The 21473-nt window shown below is 40.1% G+C and overlaps 1 protein-coding gene across 1 annotated transcript in view; it reads right to left on the reverse strand.

Annotated features, from left to right (window-relative positions):
* LOC124156478 (peptidoglycan recognition protein 4-like) overlaps positions 1 to 13701 on the reverse strand; it is a 28796-nt gene extending 15095 nt beyond the window's left edge. The window contains exons 1-2 of the mRNA XM_046531048.1: positions 13526 to 13701; positions 9234 to 9441 (exon numbers count right to left, since the gene is read on the reverse strand). Coding sequence (XP_046387004.1) covers positions 9234 to 9384 — 151 coding nt within the window. The 5' untranslated portion in view covers positions 9385 to 9441; positions 13526 to 13701. The remainder of the gene's footprint in view (positions 1 to 9233; positions 9442 to 13525) is intronic.
* Positions 13702 to 21473: the final 7772 nt, after the last annotated feature.

Genomic DNA, 21473 nt, shown 5'->3' on the forward strand with positions numbered 1-21473 from the left:
AAATTTATAAAAATTACCACTTTACAAAGAGAGGATTTTTAATCTAATAATCATTTTCAGTGATTCACATACATATTATACATTGAATCTCCTGTTTTTAGCTAGCCTAGAAAATTTTCCTAAGCTAGTTAAAGTTGATGTATGCTATTTAGGGGTCGCACTTACCCCACCTTACCTTAATTTATAATTAATCAAATATGATTAAAACGATACAGCCGCTCTTTATTTATAAACGGTGCAACTAAACTATAAGTTAAGTAAAATCTGATCTATAAGTTCATTGAATGTTCATTATAAGTTCATTGAGTTTTAAACTATAAGTTCATTGAATGTTAGGCGGTACGAAGTTCGCCGGTTCAGCTAGTTAAAAAATGAAGCGAAAACATAAAATGATGACTATATTTTCAGCGAAACACGATACCAATGTTTCGTTCATCAATCGGCTAAGGATCTAGCATACTTATATCTTACCAAACATGGATTTATGATTTCCTAACAAACAAAAATAGAATAATGTTTAATAATATGTCGCTATGGAAACTGTCATGCATAATATCGCTGCTCGCTTCGCTTTTCATGGATCGACGAGCTAGGAGTTATTTACCCTTTATCAGAGTCCTCTATATTGCCATATAATAACTTGAGAGAGTAGTGTTGAGAGAGCAATCTAGAGGACTCTGCCCTTTATGTGTGGGCGACCATTAACTACGCAAGGCATTTGTAAGGTTGAGGAGAGTCTCAACCAATCTTCCCAAGATCATCAAGCATCACATAAGCCCTTTCGATTTTGGTCGCCATCGGTCAGCTAATGTTACTATTCCGTATGGGAATAAAATGGATCTAAATAAGGATGGCCAACTGCTGTATACCGCGAAATTGTAATCCCTAGACAAATGGCATCCAGGAAAGGGCATTGAGGGATATGTAAACGTATCCATGTGCTTCTTATTTTTTTTTGCTAATGGCTGCTGTCCTGACAGCCCCCACCACACGTTAATTTAGCCGGCTTGAATGAATTAAAACTTTATTTGTGCTCTGGGGTGAATAACGGAGCAAAATATTATATGAATGGCACGTCCTGCGCAACAAACAGAATACACACACAAGAAATCAAAGTCAATTCACATCATAATGATAAATATAGAAATATATGGCTAAACATAAACACAAGTTACACAACTTTATTTCTGGGTTTATAAACAGCAAAATCATTTGGTTTTGGAATGATGGAAGAAGAATCATTGGGAGGATGGAAGAGAATCATATAGGAGGGTGGCGAATTCCAAAACTTGAAAGCAGCGGTTGGGAAAGAATTGGAGTAGATATTAGCACGGGTAATGAGAATGTGAAGGAATGTAGGGTCAGATCGGGATTGGAAAGTCTTTTCGTAAAGGTAAATAGATGATAGATGTAGGCAGGATAACGATCATTGAAGAGTGTGAAAAGGGAAGACCCAAGAAAGTATTTCCTTCGGGAAGCGAGAGGTAACCAATGAAGTCAGCTAAATATTTTGACGCGCGTTCATCTATTCGTAAGTCAAATATAAATCTAACACAACAGTTTATAATATGCTGAAAACGCTTATCACTCAGTTCAGGGGCGGTGTGGAGTGAATGAGTGAGCCTCGGCTGGGGCTCATGACGGGGCCCTCTCCGGGGAAAGTTTAGGAAATTGCATGAAATTAATTTTTACGCTATTCTGGCTCTTAAAAACGGGATAAAAGTTGATAAAAGTAGCGATTTCGTCAGAAAAAAAAACACTGTAAAAAGTGAGAATTTCTCAGCTTGTAAAATTTAATAATAAAAGTCTAAAAAAACCTGTAAAATAAGCTTTAAAAAAGAGAATCAGGTTCTTTTTATTCTTCGGACTCCTTTACTTTATATATAACCATTTTACACTGATTGTGAGTATAATGTAAATAAAGCAAATTAGTGAAAACATTTAAGTGAGCGTTTTTTTAAATTTTAACTTTTTTAAATTTAAATTTTAAACTAAAAAATTTATATTTTCAAAAAGAGCTTTGCTTCAAGTGGTCTGATTCTTTATTAATTACCTTTTTCATATACGCTTCACAATAAGCGCGAGCGTTGTGGGGGCCTCCTGTGGTCAGGGCCCTCGGCGATAGCCAACCAGCCGACCTGGCCAGACCGCCCCTGACTCAGTGATTCGATCCGAAGGCTGGTTTGGATAGATTAGGGTAGAGCTCACGCCGAAACAGGCCAGTTACTTTTCCTGGGCCAACTCGCATTTAGAGGATTTTCGTTTGGGGGTGTCTGAAGGCTTCACCTGGGAACCCGGGAACCCTCGATCAACAGCCGGAAGGGCTAACCCAATAGGCTACCACGCTTATCAAGAACATTATTTAAATCGCTGCAAACAAATACTCAATAATAAAAAACTGGAAAGAAAAGACAGGTAGGTAACATGCATAAATCCTGTCAACACAGGTTAATTGTTCCTTAGCAGCTTTAGCAGATTAAGAAAGTCTTATTTCCCTTTTACAAATTTTTAGGGCATGCAGGGCAGAACTCTCTGTTTGCAGGAAAGTATTTAGATGCAGATGAAGCATAACAAGATCCACATCAGTGTCTTTCTTTCATAACAGCAAAAATTTTCCCTTAGCCTAATTGAGACCATTATTTATACCTACACGGGTGCTTTGCTGGCGTTCATCACCATAAAAATAACGCTCCTTACACATTACACGGTTTCGCCCGTGCGGGAAGAAAACCACACGGGCCTTTCTCTATGAGTACACTGAAGAAGTGTACGAGGCCTTTCACATTGAACGGCTACAACACGGGCACGATTTTTAGCATTGCAGCTGTCCAGTGCCACTGGGGACAAGCATATTTGGTTAGCGCACGGCCCGCGAGGGCTCGTCGGCTGGATTGGCGGCGGAAGGCACCCAGACCCAGGTCACCGTATGTGACTGTTCTCTATTTATTAAGGTGTTCATATACATTGATATTAACAGTGGGTGACAACGGAAAATAACAGATTGCCCTTTCTTGAGGGCGTAAATTGCCACTTGCGAATCAATATGCATTCGAATATTAACATTTGTCAATTTAAAAGCACTAAGTAAGTCCATTACTTTATCCAAACCAATTAGGGCTGCATATATTTCAGCGGCATTAGTGGAGTACCCCTCTGGTATATCAAAACTTTGTGATAGTTCCCAAATTGGGATTACCACTCCCCCCTGAGTGGGGGTTGCATCGGTGTACACGTCCACATTTTCACTTGCACGGATATACGTCACTTTTCTATTAAAGATTTCGGACTCCTGTAGGATGAGCCACCATTCAATGTTCCTTTTGTATACATGCGAGATAAGAAAGGTGGGCAAGCGGAGAACATAGGCTACCCAAGCTAGATAGCCTGCCGCCTTGGGTATGTCGGACGATTTTAACTTAGGGATAATGGGAATGACACTGAGCACTTTTCTTCTTGATGCTGGTGTTAGTTGCACTGTTCCTTCGGCGGTGTCTATGAGCACTCCTAAGTATTTAATAGTTTTTACACATATAAGTTGTGATTTGGACATATTTATTTCAATGCCTAACGTGGTGGTTAGATAGTCACAGATTTGATACATGTAGAGCTGTTGAGGAGAGTGGAATAGCCAATCATCTAAATAGCAAATTTAACTTTGAATTTTCTTTCGATTAACACTTTAACATCCTCTTCCCATCTTTGGAGTATAGCTGGGGAGAGGCTATGCCCCATGGGCAGTCGCGTGAAGGCATACGTCTTTCCATTAATTTTAATCCCGTAAAATCTCCAATGTGCGTGGTGAATCTGTATTTGGTAAAAGGCACTGCGAAGATCCAGTTTGGCCAAATAAGAGTGTCTGGGAATTGTTGAAAGGGCTTTTCCCCGACCCATAAGGGAAATTTTTGGAGTGATATAATATTTTGTCCAAGGCGAAAGATCGTATATCATTCTGTAACCGGAGGGATTTTTAGGAATGAGAAAGCATCTGAAATTACACTAGGTTCGCCATAATACTAACATGCCTGCTTTCACCAGGCCTGAGATATATTTTTGTAACACCGGAGTTGATTTTGTTTCAAACGACAGATATGGGGCGTCCCTAGGTTTTGGCATTGCGGCACTAATGCGTGAAATCACTGTGTTTATTTGGGTCAGGTAATTAAAGGGCTTTATCGGACTCACGTTTGGGATGTCTTCTTCCTGGAGGAGGTGCACCTCCGCTTCGGGGGTGGTGAAGATCTCGATGTTGACGTCGTCCGTTTCCTGGAGGTCTGGGGCTGGTGTTGGCGACGGGTTGTCCCTCCAGCTGAATGGCGTGCTGTCCGTTGCGTCTTCCTCCGTATCGTGGCCGCTATCCTCGTTGTCTGGATCGGGTTCGTCGTCTGTTGTACTTGGTTCAGACCCAGGCAACGATTCCGTGTCATCGGGCTCGCCAGAACTGGTCCAGCGGAGAAGGGCCTCGTCAGGATCGGCTGCATCTGTTGCCAGTTGTGACAGGATGGGTGCATTAGTAATTCCTGGATCCCCTGCGGCCCCGGCCACGCCGGGGCTGTTCCCGAAAGGGCTGCTGAGGTTGATGCTGTTGTCGTGGTGGTCCGCCTTTCCAGGGGCCCTGTTGCGGTAGCAGTTGTTGGGACGGCTGGAACCCTTCTGGGATTCTTAGCAGGTCGGTGGGGATGGATGGCAGCATTCTCAGGGTGTCCGGCCACCCCATCGTGGCCACTGCGACAAGAATTCTGCCCCTGTTGTAAAGGAGCCTTTTAGAGGCTTCTGCGTGGGTCTCCCAATCAGCTGCTAGTCCGAGGAGGAAGGCTACTTTATGTTGATCCCTTGGTTTAAATCTAATGGAATTAGCGTTAGTTTTCAAGGTTGCAAATAATTTTAATACCTCTTCTTCCGCAGGAAGATCTAGATGTTGAGGTGGTGGAGGCGGTCGTAGAGATTCCCACGTGGTGGGCTGTTGCTGTGCTGCGACCGGGTTCTGCCGTAGCCACCGAGAGACAAGGCCTACGCAAGCGAGCAGAGAAGGTCGGTGACGTCAGGACGAGTGGGGTTACAAATGTTGTTAGGGAGTTGTTGATGGAAGGATAGTAGCATTGTCGAAGAGGTAAACAGAAGTCGTTTGAATGAGTGAGACGTGAAAATAAAACTATAATTTGAAGAAATTAAAGAGGTTTTTAGCAGTGGTTCGTTCTACGGTAGCAGTGGATGTTACTGAAGTTCTACTAAAGTGTAAAAAGTTGTGCAATTAGTCTAACTACCGCAGTGTTTCTGACTGCCGAGGAAATTACAAGACGGGGCCCAAGGTGTCTGTTTTCAATTTCCCGAGCGTCCAGAAGTTTGAGAAAAATCCATTCGTGCCATTATGAGAGAAGAACTTGAGCCAACAAAGAACAATAAGGTACGTATCTTATAATTATAGAGGTATTGATGAAAGTGTGTTCAAAATAATTTTTGGTTTTGTTAAAGATGCCTACTTATTATTTCGATGAAATTGCCGAGTTTAAATTTGAAGGGCACGAATCGATGGATACTTTTAAAGTCTCCTGAGTGATTAAACATTTATTAAACGTTCCTGCCTTAGTTATTGGAAGTCTTTTGGTAATGATTGCAGTGGTGGAAAAGTTATTCATTGTTAAATAGGTAATTCGGCATGTTTAATTTAGTCATGAATCCCATTTGGTGGATCGAAGTATATCATTTAATTCAGATTGATATTGCTTTAAGCTATTACTGAAAGGTTCTTAATATGGTAATAAGTAAAGGTAGCACAGTGAAATTACTCAAGTGCATAAAAGATGTGAATGAAATATTTTCATGATTTAATATAAATATTTACAATTAATCTTGTGGGTTATAATTAAAGAGATGAGGAGTTGAATAGCGGCATTCACTTGCTACTTTAAAAAATTAGAATTTCTTTTAATTTAATTGACTGCAGTCCAAGATTTCCTGTACTTGGAAGTGTGTAAATTATTTTAATTTTATTGTTTGGAGGAGTCAAAGAGTGTAAATTTAGTCTTGCTGGCCAAATATTCAAGTACTTACTTAATTAATTATAAATAAAAGAAGCACGGCCGTGGTATAAAAAATCCAACCGGCTAGAGTAGCATTTATTAATAGCTTTTTTTATTGGAAGGCTTATTGTATTGATCGCAGCGATAGAAAAGTTATTGCTTTCTAGTTAAAAATTTGGGCAATTCGTCAAATTTTATTTATTTATGACTCCTATTTGGTGAATCAATTCTTATTAATTCCTGTAAGCCATAATTCTCGATTATTCATAGTTAAACAAATATTGTTGTCGGTGATTGTTTTTCAGGTTCATTCCGCGTTGACTCCTATTTTGCAGACGACAGTTTCGGGCGTGTTCCAGCTTCCGTCTTCGGTTCCAAATGATTGGACATTATCATTGATTATCATTTGTACCCGAAGACGGGAGCTGGAACGCGCCCGAAACTGTCGTCTGCAAAATATGAGTCAATGCTGAATGAACCCGAAAACCAATCACCAAATAACTCACCGCGGAAGCCTCCGTAATAAATATTGTAGCCATTGGTGTCCCTATACACGCCTCAGTTTTCTCAAAGTTAAAAATTAAAGGCATGAGGGGTAGAATAGAAAAATAGAGTAGTCTAAAGAATTGAAAATGCTTTAAAATAAATTAATAGTCATTCAAAATATCATGTAATGGGAAGTAAGGGATTACTTTTTATATGAGCGTAAATATGTAAAATATTTAATTTGATTGTTGTACTGAGACCTAAATAGTGAATTGAATTACTTTTACAGGTGTGTGTGAAGAGAATTTTGCTCCTCATGGCATAATTCGTGAATTAGGGAAGTATGATGAGAGGACAGCGAGATTACTTTCCGCACCATTGAAATGGTCACGACTGAGACGCTGTGACATCCTAACTTCTCTATTACCCCATCTACCTGTCTTCTCAGGCAAGCATACGGGAGAGCCCAGGCAAACGAATAAAGGTGAAGGAATTTTCTGCATTGGAAGAGGCGGTGGAGGAAAGCATTAGGATGAAGGAGACATACGACCGACAGAATATTATTTCAAGCTTAGTGAATCTTGGAGAAAAGTTCAGTTTCTTGATTTGTGAAATGTTTGGACAGTGGTTCATAAGCATGACTGCATACTTGTTCCGAACACATTATCCTCAACCCCATACCTTGAATTTAGCTCTCTGTTGTGGGAAACTAGGCGCGCAATGTTAGTGTTAATTTTAAAAAAGTTCCAATTTTAAAACTAGGGAAGTTTAGCTTACGCAAGAATGTTTATAATGTTGGAATCTTAGGTGAGACTTTCTCCCAAATGTTTTGATCTGCCTCTTGTGGTAGATATAGCAGTGACTCCTTAGTCATTGCCTCTGATTACTGAAAATCTGTCATGCCAGACAGTGATCCCTGTTATTACTTTATTGGCGAACACCTGTCCTTGAAATCTGTTAACAAGCCTGACTATTCCACAGATATGTAGATATTTAGTGCAATTCTTCTCTCTCTCTCTATCTCTCAACTTCTGCTTAAAAGTAAAAGTACCAGGGAAATGTGTGCAGCCGCATTTGAGAATGTCCTCTGTGATGTGTACAATTACACTCGAGTTTTGATGATAATAATAAACATGTTAATACGCAACTGTTGACATCCTTATTTATGCATCACCTTCACTCCCCTATGACTTTTATTTTTAAAAAGGTTCATGGTATCCAGATAATCAATTTCGGAGAGGAGCACGTCAAGTAAGTGAGATGTCTAAAGCTACCGGAGTGATATACTGAGAATTTTGGTTAAAGCCTTTGCCAGCTACTTCATTCCGATCAGATTTTAAAACGTATTAATTAACGTCTCGTGGAATAATTTATCATATATTTGGAGAAAACTAATGACTTGTTGCTTTTCAAAGGATTCCCTGCAGCAAAAATGTGTTATTGAACAAGAAGTTCGAGCATTGCGTTTGCTTACTTTCGGTGGTTTAGTTTGCAATCTTAAATATATAAGGACGTTAAGAGCTGAATAAAGTAAACCTGAAATATTTGTGGTAAATATTTTAACGTAGCAAAGTAAATGCGAAGGAATTCTACTATCTAATTAGAAAGAATTACGTTCACTCCAGTTGCGATCGTTCAAGCGAACGACGAGTGGCAATAATCTAACCCTTCTCGTCGTGACGTCACGGCTGGTTGCTCAGGCCTTGTCTCTCGGTGGCTACGGTTCTGCAGGGTAGCAATCGCTTGGGTAAGCGCGGTAAGTTGCTCCGCCATTTGCTGTAGTTGGCCCTCCATGGTAAGTTCCGCGGGTTCCTCCTCTGATAAAGTTTGTAATGTTGCTTCAATGGTGGTTTCCTGATCTTCGTCGAATAAGTCTTGTGATCTGGGATCTCTGGGTTTACGTAAATTGTACATGTAGGGTGTTTATACTGAAAAGCACTGCTGCTGGGCCTGGGTGCCCTCCCTACTCTTCCAATTCCCGCGTGAACGAACGAAAAGGAGGAACACGGCTACCGTATCGTCTTTCTGCTTAGTGATCCACGTAAACAAATGCGGACTTTCACACTAGACGGTTTCAGTCGTGCGGGAGCTGTCTCCAGTACTTTTGGCTTGGTTCTTTGTTTGGTATCAGTTGGTGTGTTTCGGTTGACTTCTAGCAATGATGGTACGAATGGACGCTAAAGTTTTGATTTCGCTCGTTGAAGTAAAACCTATGCTATGGGACAAAATTTTAGACATCCATTCTGATACAACTTCCTCGCGTGTCTGATTAATTGAATGGACCCAGTGAAGGCGATTGCGCCATCTTCTTTTCCTACGACGACAAATCATCCATAGCACAATGATTTGCTCACGATTTATAGTTCCAACTTTAACCGGTTTCACTTTCAACAGAACTGATAAAATAATCTTTTTGCACGGTTAAAATCGTACAATATGAAAAGCAACTGGCCACGATTCAAACCCGTGCGAGGTTTGACCGTTCGGGCGAAAATGTGTAATGTGCAAAGAGCATAACGGTCACCCGTCGAAACCTGGATCAGGGCAAGCCAACTTAAAAGCAGTAATCATTCGATCATATCGCCGCTGTGAGGGCGATAGAACAAAACCAGCAATCACGAATCGGAAAAGAGAAAATACCGCTCAAAATAAGCACAATCAGGTATGAGAAAATACTATAAAATGACTCAATGAACCAAAAAAACAGAAAGAACAGTAATTAGATCATACTAAAATCAGTGTTGTAGGATGCGTCCAGTTTTATCGGGTTATCTTCGGTTAAACTGCTCGGATCCTCAGCGGCCGCCAAAATGGTACTGTGCGTCCCAAACTGGGGCAGGCCGATAGCCCAAGCCAGAGCTGCCACCACAAGCAAACTCATCTCCTGGATAATTTCAGGGGGTCCTTAAATGATCCCTCCAGCCAAATAAAGTCCTCTCTGTGGGTAGAAAAAAGAAATCAATCATGACTTGTGCCCTGCAAAACCGCTCCGCTCTTTACCACAATCGGTCGGCTGCTATTTAGAAATCGAGCACTTACAAGATGACTGAGGAGGAAAAGGAGCAGGAAAAAAAATTTCAGCAGCTCAACTGCTTAAATATTTCCTCCTTTTCGTATATTTTCAGTGTTAATGAGTAGGACTTGCTCCTAATTTTTTGCTCGGGGCAAACTCGTGCATTAACAATGCAGTTATTTCCCTCCCGCTCCACTTTCACATACCCTGCGGCTGAATCGTTGTGTCTCTCTCGAGCTGTTCTTAAAGTAGTTAATTTTGGAATTGGAAATTAATATAGCAATATAAGGTTGCAGTGAACAGCGCTCAAAGCCTCGCCCCTAGGTCACCTCACTTGCGGCAGTGGGAACCAGAACGACGTCACACGGAGTTTTACCATCATTCATACTTAGCCGTCGCGTTTTCACGCGCTTGAAAAATTTCACTTTTCATTTAATCGCGAAAAATATGTATCGTCACTTAAAAATGTGAAAGCGTGAAATACGTACTCGAGGAGTAATAATCTTTCGATTGAGGCAGTAAAAAAATAATATGAAACCACCCTATTAAATATGAAAAACTTCAAAATTGCTTTTCAAAGCTATCTTGTATGGGAAAATATTCTGGGAATACAGCATTCCATATGATGGCAGCTATCTTGAGAACAGCAAAGAGAATTATAAAAACTAATAAATGCTGTCATAATTTCCTTAAAATTTTGGTGTCATTAACCTTTTCTGTGCAAAAAAGTTACAACTTGAACGGCCGCAGCTAGTTTTGATTCTGGGTAAGTACGCCCATGCGACGGTGAACGAACTTACCTCATCAATATCGCTCCTCTAACCTCGTTGACGTTGGATTCATCGTCTTAAAAATCGTGAAGGGTAAAAATGTCTAATGCAGGAAAATTACCGGAATCACCTTTAACACATAACAATTGTCATGATAATATTTCGCGTGAACTCAGTAAAAATTCAGTGTGTACCAGCAGTGGCGCAGCGAGGGGGTTTTGGGGGATAAACCCCCCCCCCCGAGCTCAGAGAAATTTTTAAGTTCAATCCATTTTACTTAATTGGATCAGTATTACTTATAGCATAGTGCTAGGATTAATGAAATATCCCTCAGAAAGCCGTAAAACTCTCCATTTTGAACCATTATTCTTAATTATTTTTCTGGAGGAGGGCCCCAGCAACTCCCACTTACCCTGGAGGGTATGCAATACCCCCACACTCATAAGTATTAGTTGCGCCTAAACCCCCCCTCCCAGCCTTAATTCCTAGCTACACCCCTGTACAGGCAAGGCTGCCGAGATATCATCCGTATTCTGCGCAATGGATAGCCGTTTGATCTCTTGGCCTGCAGATTTTCCACAGATTTTCGTATATTAAATGTAATATAGTGACTAATTGCGTTATTTTATACGTTATATTTTAAGTTTGTAATGCCCCCCATATCATAAGCTGACACAAAAACGCAATTATGCGCGAATATTTTCAAATGTACATTTGAGTCACAACCCTATTTCCGAAGCGCTAGGCCACGCCTACTGTCTGCTGATTGGCAAAGGGAAAGTTACGTGTCGAGAAATTTTCCCTCCACTCACCCCCACTTGCTTCAGTCACACCAGCTCAGACGCAAAGACAAAATGAACGACTTTAAGATAGTTCAAAAGAATGAAATGAATGAGTTTAGTGAGTCGTTATTGGTTTGCCAGTAGCATTGCTGTCATCAAAATTTAAGAATGGAATGAAATAAAATAACATGGACAATAAAGTGGCTCCTAAAGTATAAATTCATAATATACAAATTATTTCGTTTTAGAAAACCCAGTTTATACGAATTTTAATCGTCAATTTTAACCTCATTTGAAAAAGGCCAGATTGGCGCCCATGCGATGCCACTCCACGTGACGTCACAGGTATCTAGTTTCTATACGAGTAGATAGGAGTTTTACATTGTCTGAGATTACCAATGCATGCATGAGGCACAGAGCTCAGGGAAACATTTCTCAATAATCACCTATTAAAATTATCTAAGGTCGGAAAGTTTCCTTCGTTTGATAATTGCGCATCAAATATCCCTTTTTTATCTAGTTCGGCATTTTTATAACAATTTGGTAAAGTAACATTAAAAATTTCCTCAACATCTATTTGGAAAAAATTCTAATGTTCGAGATACAGGTGATTACTGACAGTGGTATCATATGAACAAGCGAAAATATTTCTAGATACAAGCCAATATTTTAACTTAGTAATTCTCCAGGATATCGACTAAAAAAAGACTGCATAGGTTCTCGAATTCCCGTTTTGTTAGTGAAACTTGGCCATAATGAACTTAAATTTTTCACCTAATATTTTGGTAAGGATGAATTTGTACATTCATCAAGAAAAATTGCTCGTTTAGCGGCGGCGAAGTTTAGGAAAAATAGGCTTCAAACCAATGATATCTCCAGTTTTAAAACATTATGCATTTGCGATCCCAAAAATCAAGATATACATATTAGCTGCGAATATTGGTCCCTTATTCTCGAATTTAAACAACATGCAAAACTTCATTTACGAATTAAAGGCGCTGGATTATTTAAAATGACTACAGATTTTTCGAGACCTATCACTGATGATCACTAAGTGTTATCGACATAATTCAATACATATATCGAATTCCATTTTGTACCCTTACCTATGAAAATGCAGCGTTACAAACAGTTGACGTACAAAAATAAATCGCTATTATTATCTTCCGAGGGTTACGCTTTCCGTCAAGGTGTTACGCTCCCTTTAAAATTATTTTGTCGATTAAAACAGTTTCGGATGTCACATTCACATTACGAAATCCACCTTTGTTACAGTTTGACGGCACGATATATTGGACGTTCTTCAGAAAACTAACTTTAAGCGTGACCCCTTTCTGACATACGCCGAAAAACGTGGGCTATTTGGCTGTCAATTTTATTAAAGTATATATAAATTTCCTTTCTTAAGATTTTATCGGACATCATTAAAAGAAAAAAAACAAAGACAGCTTTCAGTCTCTGCCATTAATGCCTCAATAAGGGAATACTAACACGAAAACCAGCATCATATAATGTCATTGCATACATTAATAATTAAAATGATTGATTTAGGCAATTTAGGCATTCATAAATGAAATGGGTGCTGACAGGCAAATTTCGTCATCGCGATGTATCGAAGTACAACATACTACTATTATTGCCAATTTTGACGAATATTTTTATCATATTTTAAGCTACACCTGCAGGTTAATACCGCGTTGTTTTCAAATTGTTTCTGCATCAGATTTTCAGATGCGTATTTCTGTATTATGCATAATTATGGAAAAAGTGTTGAAAAAATGCAATCAGGCTCAATTACAATTGCACCGTCAAATTTGTAATATATCGCTACAAGCAATTACTGGTTGAAGAAGTAATCAGCAGAATTACTTTCAATTTCGCTCCCGTACACGATGCAATCGCTGTACATATTTTCTCAAATAGGGAGCCTTACCATGAAAACCATCATTTTTATTACTATTATTCTATGCCATTGAATAAAATAATAATTAATTTTTTTATTTAGAAAATTTAGACATTTCTCCTGAAAATTTACCCCTGTGGATGAGGTTTTAATGTATCTGGAACTGCCTTTCGATATGCGCACCTGGAATTAAATTCTCTCTGTTGATTACTAATTTGTAACGATTTCTCGCACGATCTTTGTGGTACATTGCAATAAAAAATGTAATTGCAAGTAAAAAGTACCAAACTTTAAATCCATAACAGTAATTCGACTACTTTTACTTCGTTACATCACATCACCAGTGAAAACCCTAAGTTTATCGATTCACTCATAAAATTGTAACATTTTTTTTTTAAATCGTTGGAAATTTTTTTCTATGTTTCGGTGCATTCATTATCCTTGATTTCTTTCAGATAAAAATTGCTCAAAAATGTTAACCGAGTGAGTTCTAAAATTACCTTCGCTTTCGACGTACTCTACAACATAATACTGTTATGTACTAAGAATATCACCTCAAAATTGTGTGTAGCTCCGTCTCGTAAACCATCCACCGATGGCTTGTTAAGAAGCCCTTGAGTTGGTAGTTAGAGACTCGCTGGAGTGTGTGTTGACCTCGTCACAAAGAAGAACACGGAGACTGAAAGATCGCACTGCCGAAGAGACTGCGACTGTGACTTGGCTCCGATTAGGGCGCTTTTGAAAGAAACGATAATCAAGTTCAAGAGATCACTTGATGACGAAAGGAAACGATCTTCTGCGACAAATTACGAACCCCCTCCATTGGAAGAGACATCTAGCGGTCATCGCCGAGTTAAAAAGATGAATATCGAATACACATTCGTTGTTCCCATAGGGTTTACATTACTATCCGTACCAATAATTCCATCGTCACTGAGATGTTGGTGGTAGAATGTATTTGAAAATTCATTATGAAGAAAATAAAACCCCACGTATACGTAGGCTATAGACAGTGCATTACACACGTATATATAATATACGTATAAAAATATTTATAATGTATAATATGCAATTTTGAAGTTTATAAAGTTATACTGCAAACCAAACACATATAGAAGTCAATTTAGTTGGAATTCGATGAAATTTTACCTGAATTGATGTATATTAAACTGAATTTATGATATTGTTACTCCGCGGAACTGCATTCTTAGTAAATAGATTAAAAAGAGACTGCGAATATTCCACAACATATTTAAAGGCCGTTTTACTGGGAGCACGTCATTTCGCAGGTTAGCCCTGAACACGTGTTGAAATTCGAGAATGCGAGCTTGGGATCAGAGCAGGGGCTATTTTTCCGACTCAAATCCACGCATTCTTGCATGTGTTCTAGCAATTCACCGCTTTACTCGACGCAATTTCGATGCGCCTTCGTGCAAATGTCAGATTGCGCAATGTCGTGCCCCGTGTAAATGGCCTTAATAATCGACCCAGCTTTCACCTACTCCTTAGGCATTATCAGAGAATTTTCAAGGCATCAATTTTCTCGCTGGGCCTAATGCCTCGTTCACATTACGATTGTCCGAGCGATCGTCCCAACGATAGTTCGCCGAACTACCTGTGTTAATGCATGTCCTGACAATAGTTGACGTAGTTCCGAACGTTGCCACTTTGCGATGGTAAGGCGCTGGGAGACCGGAAACGGAAGCGACATGAGAAAGACGAAAAGTTCGTGAAGCTCTCTTCGCTCTATTTTTTTTCATTGATTTGTCCAAGGAAGGAAGAATACGGGCGGAAGAAAAATTATTTGTTAAATACACGTTGAGCACAGTAATATCTTGACCCTGCATACCTCAACAGCTGTGCTAAGCGTCAAATTCTCGTTCACTTTAGATGTCAGCACTAGAGGGCAGCACAGGTTTTAACCATCGTTGTGTGAATGCACGGTAGTTCCAACAATCGTTGGATCAATCGTAAATTGAACGAGGCATAAGAAATTCAAATGGTTGCACATACATATTATATTCAGTTGTGTACAATAGTTTCCTCGCGAGAAAATCGATTCTCAGCATGTCAATTCTGGTCACACGAATAGTTCGTGAATACCTTGGTAATGCCTGTGCAGTAGATTAAACCCGGGTCGGTTATTAAATGGTGTGTGATATATTACAAGTTAATTTTTTATCTATTCACTTATTACATATTGTTGTTGAAAAACTCCCTACATATGCATATACTATGTAAGGTAGTTGGCTATAATAACGTCATTTTAGGCATCAAAAATATATAAGATAGTTTTTATCTTTTGTTTCAGAGGTGGGAGTGGTTTCTAAATAATTTGGCTGTAATATTTTTGTTGAAATTGATTCATGACAAATATAGAGAAAATTCGTTGGGTCTGAGCATTTCAAATCGGAACATACATAATATTTAGTTCCAAACAGAAGTCTCGAAAGCAGAAAAGCGACTCTCAGTATTTTAATTCTCGCAACAGATTTTCATTTGTAAAAAAAGTCGCCTGATCCGTGACTCGTCTTTAGCTGCTCAAAATAGATATCATGATGGGTTCGTGAGAAGATTTTCCTCGATATGGCAACTGCTGCGACCACTAAGCACGACCAAATATATAACAAGAGAGATAATTTCATCACGGAGTAAGACACCGCCCAGCATCCGCCCGGAAAGTAGAAGGTCCGTGGTTCGATTCCCGATCGATTCGAGATCTTTTCATGTGATTTCGCTCATAATTCTATCTCCACGCCATCGCAGTTTCAGCGTCATATATATGTCTTCCAATCCCTTTGTTTCATCCTCTATTGGTATTTATGTGTGTACATTTGCTTAAGTCGACCTGTGTGAATTTGAATTTATATACCAAGTACCACATACATGTGTATTTCTGCTCTTCAGAGAGATTAGGACACCAAGGTGGGTCCTCTGAGGGTTACAACGCACCGGGGCCTAGAACCAAGTCAGAGACTCATACGCCCGCGCTCCCGGGGAGGGGTTTGGAAATGGGAAGGAAAAAGGAAAGAGGCTCCGCCGCGATAGGAGCCCGTGGACGCCTCTGGGATAGGGATAGGGTTGGTAGGGAAGGGACGGGGTAAAACACCTCACCGCTATAGAAACGGAAAGGGTCCACTAAATAGCGAAACCAGGCATCAGCCATTAATGTGCCAACGATTTTGGTGGAATTTCCTTTTGAAGGGAAAAAAAATCAATCGATCAAATCGTTGGATTTTCTGCCCTTAAGTCTCTTACTATGAGGCGTCAAAAAGACTTGAAAAAACTCTCTTCTCTCCTCTTATTCTTTTTAGCAAAAAGGGTTATCTTTTCCGATATTAACCGCAAATCTGCCAGTCCTGCTCTACACCCACCTGACCTCGCACTCCTCCTCAATCTTCCTCCACCCCCTCCAGCAACAGCACCCCTCGGCCTCCTCCGCAGAGGATTCCATGCCCCTCTACCCCCCTCTCCTTCATCCCCAAGTACTTCCGGCCGCATAATCAGTCCCCGGAAAAAAATGGTGGTCAACTTATCTTTCTACACCCTCATCCCAGACGAAATGCCCGAACTGGAGGAGGTGTTGTCTTTCTAAGTCGATCCCGTGACAGAAAGATGTGAGTGAAACTATCAATCTCTGGCGATCATTTTTTATTTATTATTAGCTGACCCGGCGAACGTCGTACCGCCTAATTATCAATGAATATTTTAGTTACACTATTTATAAATCAAGAGATGCTGCACTGATTTTAATAATTTTTGACTAATGATAATAAATTAAGAAAAAAATTCAATGAAACTACAAAAATAAGCAATACATTGGCTTGTTAGAAAAAAAATATTCAATCTACATAGGATATACCGGGGCACGCATACGCGGATTTGTTACAATGAATTTTCTAATTTTTGTGTCTTAAATTAGAAAAATATAGACGTAGTAATTTTTATAAAGCAGTTGATAAAGTCAACATTTTATGCATTCAGTGGTTGGCCTATTTTCATTTTTAACCGTAAAAAAATTGTTCATTTCCAAGTCTTGCCCCGTTCTTGGCGCAAGTTTACGCAACGCTAGACCGATGCTTCAGTGACGCTCAATATCTCGAGAAAACATGGAGATTTATACATTTACGAGCGTGCTGCGCCCGATCCCAGCGGGCTTCCCCCGCTCTTTTCAATGCAGGTCCACAGAGGGATAGGCGCGTTTCCAATTTTAAAATGTAGAAAAAAAGGCAGGGTCTTCTGTACAAATTTAATTGGAATGGTCATGTACAAATTGAGGTCAGAGGACCTCTTTAAGCACAACATTGGAAGTAATTACACTATCCTCTGTTAAACGCACATGATGACTCATAGTTAGGCATCAACAGGAGACTTGAATGTGGAATCAGCCGCATTTTGATAAAAGTTATTTAAAGAATACGAGATTTTGTTGCAAATGAACAAATGTATCAGTTTGTGCGCCGTTAACGTCAGGAGTATTTACAGGTTTTTTTTTGTATTTTTTTAGTTATTTAAAAACCAATTTTAGGAAACAATAGGAATATTTAGGGAGTAAGATATTCCGTTGCATGTTCTCTGATAAATTCTGTGCATTTTGGTACCTCATTTGTAGAGTTTCGTTGCGTTGAGAAAAAGTTGAGAAAAAGGTATCTATACAGTAGAAATAATATAGAAGATTATTTATTTCATCACCAAAAACGGCACAAAGGCTTTTACATTGGTTGTTATCCATATCCATAAATAAATAACTACTTAAAGATAACTCAATAAATTAAAAAAAACAGAAAACAAAGCGTTTGAACATAAGAAGGGTGAGTATGGGTTGAACAGTGGTGAATTATTCAGGGGGAAATTTGGAGAGGATTTGTATAAATAGTGTAAGAAGAAAAGAGGTCCAGGGAAGGAATTTTTGAAGCCACGGAGTTAAACAATGTGGGGATTCGGTAGAAAAGAGAGCGTTGAGGGATGGAAAGGCGGAATCGCGGAATGCGAAGCAAAGAGTTACTATGTGAGGGTCGAGGAGGAAAATGAAAACGGAAAAGAGGGAGAATTTCGTTTGTCCGGAGAGAACCGCTGAAGATTCTATGCAGGAACATCAGAGCAGATTAGACACGGTGGTTAGTTATGCTAGAAATCCCGAGGAAGGATAGGATAGAGTTACGGGCATAATATCTTAGTGTGGGGATTCGATGGCGGGCTACAGCGAGAAAGAAGTTGACAGAGCGGTTGAGCAAGTTTAGGGTAGTGGGGCAGGCGGTAGAAGAAACTGGTGAGCAGTATTCCACTCAGGTCCAAGTTCCTCTTTTAAAACTTTTGGAAATCTTGGTCGTGAACTACGGCTCCCGCAAAATTTCAAACTCCGAGTGCCCATCCCTCTATAGCTAATATCAAACCTCCTTACCCTCACGAACCGAAACCTTTTCCAATCAAAACACTCACCAATCTTCTTATTTCAAAAGTATCGGACCCCACGTTCCTTAGCTCTCTCAATCCTTCAACAAACCTTTCCACAGCAGAAAAGAGAGCGCCTAGCAACCTGAGACAAAATTCTGACATTGTCATTGCCTGCGAGAGTATCCACTACTGTTGTGCTCTACCCCACCGACTATCTACACGAGGTCCAAAAACAGCTAGCTGACACCTCTTCATACGCACCTAACTCACGTGACCTCAACCCTGCATTTCACCGGAGCATCCAATCTTTTTTTTTCAAATAAAAAGCACCTGAAGAGGGTATTCTAATGGTGACTTTTCCTAATTATCTTATCCCCATCCACGAACTCCACACTTCTATATTCTACCCAAGATGCGCAAGGCTGAGAAATGACCTGGTCGCCCAATCAACTCTCCTTTCAATTCTCCCACAGAATTCATCTCATCCTTCGTGGATCATTACTTTCAGCCTTTTGTACACTCTCTTCCATCTTACATTAAGATAAGATTATATAATATGATTTTCTCAATCGCCTTATTTCTGCCTCTCTTCCTGTTGACGAATATGTCATATAGACCACCATCGATAAAACATTCTTGCGTATTTCCATGTCTAACGACAAAGGCCTCGCCTCCCTTCGGCACTTTCTAGACAATCGACCTGCACCTCAACATCAAGCACCGACATTATAGTCGATCTCTCTGGCCTCGTGCTTACAAAAAACGCCTTCTCTTTCAATGACAAACACTATCCACAACAGATCAAAGGCCGCGTCATGGGAGGGAAATTCAGCCCTTCGCATTCAAATTTATTTCCTGGCCTTCTGGAAGTATCTTTCCTATCGTCCCATTCACTTTGACCCTTAGTCCGGCTTCGCGTCATTGACGACATTTTTCATCTTTGGCCTCATCGAGCACACTCATCGAAATCGTTCATTTTGGCAATCGTTCATTCACCGCAACAGCTGTAATCCTTCACACACTAAATGAGCCCTCCTTTACTCTCTTTCTATGCGAGGAGATAGAATCTGCAATAACCCTGATTCAATGGAAATATTTTTTTAAATTTTTATTGATCTCAATTACCCCCGAAAACAGTACAACGTGGCATTTACATCGGGAGTTTAAACAATCAACAACAGACGATAACACACACCCGTGTCCTGGAAGGGGACATCTATCCAGGCGGGACTCGAACCCGCGACCTTCGAGGTATGGTAGGCGAGGACTTATCCGCGCCGCCACCGAGGCCCTTTTGAGCCTTCTCAAATTTCTTTAAAACCTGCCCAAATCTCCCTTCGTCGAGGATATCCTGACAACATTCTGCATAAGAAAATCCCGCACAAATCCTATAGACCCAAAAATCACCCTAACAAAATTCCCACAAACCTCTCACTTTCCACCACCTGCTTCCCTTGGGTGCAGTCAGCGAATAGAACTATTACAAGCCCCTTTCCTCTACTCTATAATAACCTCACTACTGAAAACATCTTCACTAATTGCCCATCCTCAGCCTTCCAACGGCCAACAAATCTCTCCTCCATCCTCAAAACCACCAAAGCGCTCTCAAGGTCCACAACCCGAACCAACACTTTACCTACCCCATGCCAACGACCCCTTTGCAAAACCTGGGCGATTCTCATATGCCAATCACTTCCAAAACACTTCTCACTTTTCCGCTCCCTTTCACTCCATCCCCCACCAGCACTACTAATAATGTAATCTACATCCTTTTGTGAATTTCTTGGCTCGCCTTCTACATCGGTTTAACAGTCACTTCACTCAACCTTCGGCTAAACAACCATCGCTCCCTCTGCGATCCTTCCTCCCCATCTGCCTCGCTTCCTATCTAGCGATTTGATCGATGGATTTTTCTTCCTCATAGAATAATTCTCTAAAATCGCTGGCACATTAATGGATTTGCCTGGTTTCGCTATTTTGTTGGGCCCTCTTCGCTTCTATAGCGTTGAGGTGTTTTTCCCCGTCCCATCCCTTCCTTCCCTATCCTACCCCAGAGGCGTCGACGGGCTCCTATCGCGGCGGCGCCTCTTTCCTTTTCCCTTCCTCTCCGCCCCCTCCCCGGGCGATTGGGCGTATAAGTCTCTGACTTGGTTCCCGGCCTCGAAGTGTTGTATCCCTGAAGGGCTCCTCTTGAGCCCTTAATCCATTTGCCTCGCTTCCTGTCCCCACCCATGTTCTTCCCCCAATTTAGATTGTGATAATTCTTTCAGCCTAGGAATACTTACCTCCCTCACCACTACAATTGAAAACCTTGTAGCAATCGTGCATATGGCTGCACCAAGCGTTCAATCCTAGTCTTATTAGGCCTTGCTAACTTCTAAGACCCTCCCCTTCCTCTCCCCACCACTCCCCACCCTCTCCCTCCCACTTTCTTATCCTAATCTCCTCCGGTCATACTTTCACTCACCACTTGTCTCCTTCCCGAAGAAAGAATACCGAGAAGAGGCCGAAATTTTGAAACTACACGAGTGTTCATTTTATTTGTGTGCCTTCGTTTTTGTGGCCTCTCTTGGTCTCTCCTTTGCATTTATATACATGTATATGGCATATATGTATCGTAGTCGAAGTATCCGTTTACCCATAATATAATAATACCCCTAATAATAATCCGTTTACAAACATAAATTATCCAAACACTTATTATTATTTAAACACAATTTATTATTATAATTATTATTACGTATTAATAATTATAATAACCCGATAATAAGTTTTTGCTATATTATAATTAATATAGTAAACAGCTCTTCCTTCCTTTAATACAGTAAATAGCTCTTCCTTCACCTGCCCGCGACAACTTTGGTGAACAATCTTTTACAATCGTTTCAGAATGAAAGCTTCAAAACAAAATCAATTTGATAAAATATCATTCATAAACATTTCTCAAATATTTATCACATTTATTATACCGGACAGAAATTTTTACTTCTATTATTATTGTAAGGTAGCAAATAGACCAGGCAAAATGTGTTTAAAAGGCGGACCAAAATTCTTTCTTCACCATATGTTCAAAATAAATAAAATACCTATATTAAATCGCTAACTGCA

Source organism: Ischnura elegans, chromosome 3 (genome assembly GCF_921293095.1).
Source record: "Ischnura elegans chromosome 3, ioIscEleg1.1, whole genome shotgun sequence".
Taxonomy (NCBI): Eukaryota; Metazoa; Arthropoda; class Insecta; order Odonata; family Coenagrionidae; genus Ischnura; species Ischnura elegans.